Source organism: Myxine glutinosa, chromosome 5 (genome assembly GCF_964187855.1).
Source record: "Myxine glutinosa chromosome 5, kmMyxGlut1.1, whole genome shotgun sequence".
Classification (NCBI taxonomy): domain Eukaryota; kingdom Metazoa; phylum Chordata; class Myxini; order Myxiniformes; family Myxinidae; genus Myxine; species Myxine glutinosa.
In genome coordinates, this window is record NC_136265.1 from 106,689,442 (window position 1) to 106,696,338 (window position 6,897).

Sequence of the window (6,897 nt, forward strand, 5' to 3'; positions counted from 1 at the left end):
CATCGAATTCCACCATCCATCGAAATCCACCATCCATCGAAATCCACCATCCATCGAAATCCACCATCCATCGAAATCCACCATCCATCCAGATCCACCATCCATCCAGATCTACCATCCATCCAGATCCACCATCCATCCAAATCCACCCAAATCCATCATCCATCTAAATCCACCATCCATCTAAATCCACCATCCATCTAAATCCACCATCCATCTAAATCCACCATCCATCTAAATCCAATCAGTCAGCCTTTCATCTGCATGGAATGCTCCGAGATGCATGACGTCATACAGGAACAACAGCCACAATGACAAGTTGTGGTTGCCCAACTCCATTGTGGATCTATTCTAGACGGAGGACCTCAGGTATACCACACTGGATACAGTCTGCATACAGTAGTACAAGATTACCACACTGGATACAGTCTGCATACAGTAGTACAAGATTACCACACTGGATAGTCTGCATACATCAGAACTTGCGGCAAAAAGAGAACAAATCCGAACTTACGGTGTCGCATTCCTTACAAGAGTGACCCGGAAGCTTCAACCTTTCGTCCTTCTTGCGGACAACGTCCACGTAAGCGTATTCTCCTTTCGTTTTCGCAGGAATCTCATCCTCAACAATTTCTCCTTTCAACCCCTCCGCCCCCGTGTCTCCATTTTTCTGCCCAGGTGCCCCCTCTTCATCGCCAACATCCTTTCCGTTACCACCACAAGGCCTTTCCTTGTCCGAGCCCAGCCGAGCCTCGTCTTCATCCCTCAGACAGATCTCACTCTCTCGGAAGTTCCTGTCGTCCCCGTCCTCCGACCTCTCGTCGGTCGTTCCATCGACGAGTGGCTCGGCGAGTTCAGCGTGGCCTCCGGCTCTCGGATGATCGGTTCTTGAGGGCAGGCCTGGTTCAGCAAGGTAGGACAAATAGTCACCACTGGTCGTGCGATCAAAAAGCACCGAAATGGAGTCCTGACAGCAAGGTCGGACCGCTGGCGCTGGAGGACGAGAAAAATACAAAACAGGCTTTGTGGAGCAGGTTTGGCAGATAAGTCAATTGTAATAACATTTTAGGACTACAACATTATGTTATTACTTTGTAAATACACCACAAGAGGGTAAATAGAGAACATCAAAAACAAGGATGCAAGTCCTCATTGAGGAAAGCCCTCAACCACACCTGAAAAGTGGTTTGTGGGGATTAGAATGATAAATGTATATAAAATACATATGCACAAACAAACAAACACCAATGTTGAAAGGTAAGGGGTATTAAAAAAAAAAAAACACCTTTAGAGGCCATTTTTCCCCGCAAAGCGGGGGTTGGCCTTTTTTCGGGAACCGTGGTTGTTGTTGTTTTACGGTCCCCTTTTTGAAGCAATGTTTTACGGCCGGATGCCCTTCCTGTCGCCAACCCTTTTTGCCGCCTTTTACGACAAGCAGGGAATTACCAGTGAACTGGTACTCAATTTGCCGACCTCGGAAGGATGACAGGCTGAGGCAACCCCCCTGGCGTTAATTCAGCGATCGACCGGGATTCGAACCCAGGATCCCAGGATCCTAAGCCGGCACCCTAGCCGCTAGCCCAACACCAGGGTTTGTAGGTATATAAATATATACAGAAAGGGAAAAGTACCCGTGACCCGGACCCGTGACCACATCACCCCCGTCCTTTACAAGCTTCACTGGCTCCCCATCCCCCAGAGAATCCAGTACAAAATCCTCCTCTTGACATACAAAGCCCTCCATAACCTGGCCCCATCCTACCTGGCTGACCTCCTCTCCAGACACACTCCCACCCGCAACCTCCGCTCTGCTGGTAGCAACCTCCTGACCCCCTCCATCCGGACCAAATTCAGATCCTGGGGGGACAGGGCCTTCTCCATCGCTGCTCCCACCCTCTGGAACTCACTACCTCACACCATCAGAGACTCCTCCTCACTCACCACATTCAAAACATCACTAAAGATCCACCTGTTCAACACTGCATTCAACATTCAACCCACAGCATTTAACCCCTGACTATCTCTTCTCCTTCTCCCTCCTTTTGCTTTAAATATTTCCCTATTGATTGTCTTTTAGCAATTGTTGTTTTCATCTATTGTTATGCATTATGTTTTCCACTCTGTCAAAGCGCCTTTGGGCTTCTGGAAAAGCGCTATACAAAATAAATGAATTATTATTATTATTAAAAGTAGAAATACATTTATAAATAAATAATCCAAGATTGTGCGTTGGTAGTGGAGATGGTAAAGTGTTTATAAATAAATAATCCAAGATTGTGCGTTGGTAGTGGAGATGGTAAAGTGTATATAAATAAATACTCCAAGATTGTGTGGCTGGTAGTGGAGATGGTAAAGTGTATATAAATAAATAAATAATCCAAGATTGTGCGTTAGTAATGGAGATGGTAAAGTGTATATAAATAAATACTCCAAGATTGTGTGGCTGGTAGTGGAGATGGTAAAGTGTATATAAATAAATAAATAATCCAAGATTGTGCGTTAGTAATGGAGATGGTAAAGTGTATATAAATAAATAAATAATCCAAGATTGTGCGTTAGTAATGGAGATGGTAAAGTGTTTATAAATAAATAAATAATCCAAGATTGTGCGTTAGTAATGGAGATGGTAAAGTGTATATAAATAAATAAATACTCCAAGATTGTGTGGCTGGTAGTGGAGATGGTAAAGTGTATATAAATAAATAAATACTCCAAGATTGTGCGTTGGTAGTGGAGATGGTAAAGTGTATATAAATAAATAAATAATCCAAGATTGTGCGTTAGTAATGGAGATGGTAAAGTGTTTATAAATAAATAATCCAAGATTGTGCGTTGGTAGTGGAGATGGTAAAGTGTATATAAATAAATAAATACTCCAAGATTGTGCGTTGGTAGTGGAGATGGTAAAGTGTATATAAATAAATAAATACTCCAAGATTGTGCGTTGGTAGTGGAGATGTCAAAGTGTATATAAATAAATAAATAATCCAAGATTGTGCGTTGATAGTGGAGATGGGAAAGTGTATATAAATAAATAAATACTCCAAGGTTATGCGTTAGTAATGGAGATGGTGAAGTGTATATAAATAAATAAATAATCCAAGATTGTGCGTCTGGTAGTGGAGATGGTAAAGTGTATATAAATAAATAAATAATCCAAGATTGTGCGTCTGGTAGTGGAGATGGTAAAGTGTATATAAATAAATAAATACTCCAAGATTGTGCGTTGGTAGTGGAGATGGTAAAGTGCATATAAATAAATAAATAATCCAATATTGTGCATTGGTAGTGGAGATGGTAAAGTGCATATAAATAAATAATCCAAGATTGTGCGTTGGTAGTGGAGATGTCAAAGTGTATATAAATAAATAAATAATTCAAGATTGTGTGGCTGGCAGTGGAGATGGTAAAGTGTATATAAATAAATAAATAATCCAAGATTGTGTGGCTGGTAGTGGAGATGGTAAAGTGTATATAAATAAATAAATACTCCAAGATTGTGCGTTGGTAGTGGAGATGGTAAAGTGTATATAAATAAATAAATAATCCAAGATTGTGCGTTGGTAGTGGAGATGGTAAAGTGTATATAAATAAATAAATACTCCAAGATTGTGCGTTGGTAGTGGAGATGGTAAAGTGTATGTAAATAAATAAATAATCCAAGGTTGTGCGTTCGTAGTGGAGATGGTAAAGTGTATATAAATAAATAAATAATCCAAGGTTGTGCGTTAGTAGTGGAGACGGTAAAGTGTTTATAAATAAATAAATAATCCAAGGTTGTGCGTTAGTAGTGGAGACGGTAAAGTGTATGTAAATAAATAAATAATCCAAGGTTGTGCGTTCGTAGTGGAGATGGTAAAGTGTATATAAATAAATAATCCAGGGTTGTGCGTTCGTAGTGGAGACGGTAAATTGTTTATAAATAAATAAATAATCCAAGGTTGTGCGTTCGTAGTGGAGATGGTAAAGTGTATATAAATAAATAATCCAAGGTTGTGCGTTCGTAGTGGAGACGGTAAAGTGTTTATAAATAAATAAATAATCCAAGGTTGTGCGTTAGTAGTGGAGATGGTAAAGTGTATATAAATAAATAATGCAAGGTTGTGCGTTTGTAGTGGAGACGGTAAATTGTATATAAATAAATAAATAATCCAAGGTTGTGCGTTCGTAGTGGAGACGGTAAAGTGTTTATAAATAAATAAATAATCCAAGGTTGTGCGTTAGTAGTGGAGATGGTAAAGTGTATATAAATAAATAATGCAAGGTTGTGCGTTTGTAGTGGAGACGGTAAATTGTATATAAATAAATAAATAATCCAAGGTTGTGCGTTTGTCGTGGAGACGGTAAAGTGTTTATAAATAAATAAATAATCCAAGGTTGTGCGTTAGTAGTGGAGATGGTAAAGTGTATATAAATAAATAATGCAAGGTTGTGCGTTTGTAGTGGAGACGGTAAATTGTATATAAATAAATAAATAATCCAAGGTTGTGCGTTTGTCGTGGAGACGGTAAAGTGTTTATAAATAAATAAATAATCTAAGGTTGTGCGTTTGTAGTGGAGATGGTAAAGTGTATATAAATAAATAAATAATCCAAGGTTGTGCGTTAGTAGTGGAGATGGTAAAGTGTATATAAATAAATAATCCAAGGTTGTGCGTTTGTAGTGGAGACGGTAAATTGTATATAAATAAATAAAGAATCCAAGGTTGTGCGTTTGTAGAGGAGACGGTAAAGTGTTTATAAATAAATAAAGAATCCAAGGTTGTGCGTTTGTCGAGGAGACGGTAAATTGTATATAAATTAATAATGGATCCTAAAAGCATATTTGGATTCTCTCCCATAGTTAATTATTACTGGAATACAAGACCCGTAGCTTCGCTGACAGGATCAATGTTTGTGCAATTGCAAAAAACAACATTTTGTTCATGGGAAAAATTAAATTAGACGGTGTATAGTTACTGGCCCAGTTATATACTTGGAGCGAAGTGTGTGGGGGGGGGGGATTGTTGTTGGGATAGTCATCACAGTCTTTTTCGATGCTGAATTGTGAATAATACACAACACATGAAAAGGAAGATCAAAATATAAATTATTTCTACCTCCCTCCCCTCCCCCCCATATATCTTTCGTTTGATCAGACCGTTTGGTGTATGTTTTAGACACCGGCCATGCCAAAAAACAAACCCTCAGGTATCCTCATCAAACCGTGACCAGACTTTGGTACATCACAGGTGATACAGGTTGTCGTAAAGTTTTGGCCAAATTGTGTGTAGTTTTGGAGAAGACAACAGATACCTAAACATTTTTTGGGGCGGTTGGGGGTGGAAGGAGGTCAACCCTTCCCCCACCCCGTAGACCCCCTTAATGAGCGCAGAATTTGATGCGGTAAATACACCTTCGCTGGACATCAGATGTGAAGCTTGTGGCTTAGTTTCATCGAAATCGTGTTTAGTTGAAGCGACAACGACTGAAGTGTTTACAGACTCACTCACCCATTCATCCACTGACTTACCTACAGACACTGCTTGATCGGATAATCTCACCGGACTGAGGTACAGGTGCGCTAAAAGGATTCCTGGGAGATCCCCCCGTCCGGTTGGCGTTTGCAGTTTCAACAGGTGTGCCCATGCACGCATAAAACAATTTGAAAATAATTTGTTTGCATCACAAATCTTCCTGGGCGTTCCCCGAATCCACCGGAGTCGGAATTATCGAAATCCGTTAATCCATTCTCAAGTTATAACACGACAAACAAACAAAAAGAAACATGGACTCTGAGCCCAAAATCATTTGAAGTGCTTCACCTATTTGTTGCATACACCTGCCAAATATGAAAAACACGTCATTTTCAAGTAGCGGCGTGGACAAACAGACGGATGCACAGACCGTCTGTGCACAGACAGACAGACAGTACACAAAAAACAAGCCTCCAAATGGGCCGACATCCCATTGGGGGGTTAAAAAATACAGGTTAAAAAAAAACAAAAAAAACTTTTACCTTGATGCATGGCAGGTAAACAGAAATCTCTTGGCATCGCATCATCATAGATGATCGTGCAATCTGTATCGCACGATTCCGCAATCTCTTTCGATGGACGCGTAACCTTCTGGACTCTCCGCTTTCCGTGACCAAACCTTGGACACTCCGGACGGATGGGCAGTGCAGGGGAAGGTGAGCAGCGAGTGGACCTCAGGTTAGGCCAGACGCGATTAAACTCCCCATGTTGTGTGGAAGTCAGAGGACGTTCACGCGTGTGGTTCACGGACATTTGTGGAATCAGGGATGGAGACTTGGTGGACTGCGCTTTCTCAGCATCTCTTCGACAAGGTGCGACAGCAGACTCCGAGGACGCCTCTTCAACGTACTGAGATGGACAGGAATGGATGGTATCTTTCTCATTTCGCTCCAGAACACACCTGCAGATAGAGATGGCGTTACAGGAATCAAGGTTGGAATTTTTAGGGTTTTTTTTGTCCAGTTTGCTATTTCTATTTCTCTGATGTAAATGTAAAGAACTTCACATGCTACAAGCCACCGGCCGGCCTGATTTCAGACACAATCATTGATTTGCCAACAAGTTTGTGCACGTGACGAAAAGAAAAGCCACACAAGGTAATTGACCCGACTTGGCCCGTGATCACCACGTTTCATTTCCGGACGCCACATCCTCCTGGGTGTTCACAAATGGCGGAGGCTGAGATTCGGTCCGGAGAATATTACTGCATTCTTCCGCGACGAGGGAATATCTTCCAGCTTTCCGCATCAAGGGATCGATAGGTGCAACGTCATCCTGCTGCAACAACAACAATCAAATTATTCATCTGAATTCTAAAGGTAGAGCTGCCAAAGCAGCAAGGCCGTTATGGGGGGTAGAGGGGAAAAGTAGAAGGTAGAGAT

The 6,897-nt window shown here is 41.1% G+C and overlaps 1 protein-coding gene across 6 annotated transcripts in view; it reads right to left on the reverse strand.

Annotated features, from left to right (window-relative positions):
- LOC137427262 (DNA endonuclease RBBP8) overlaps positions 1-6,897 on the reverse strand; it is a 54,755-nt gene that overhangs the window by 1,482 nt on the left and 46,376 nt on the right. For 3 of the 6 annotated variants that reach the window (XM_078778491.1, XM_078778488.1, XM_078778492.1), the window contains exons 9-11: positions 6,645-6,793; positions 5,998-6,416; positions 515-993 (exon numbers count right to left, since the gene is read on the reverse strand). In XM_078778491.1, the coding sequence (XP_078634617.1) occupies positions 515-993; positions 5,998-6,416; positions 6,645-6,793 (1,047 nt within the window). Of the gene's footprint in view, positions 1-514; positions 994-5,997; positions 6,417-6,641; positions 6,794-6,897 lie in introns of all 6 variants that reach the window. The other 3 variants (XM_078778489.1, XM_068116631.2, XM_078778490.1) reach the window with 2 other exon arrangements.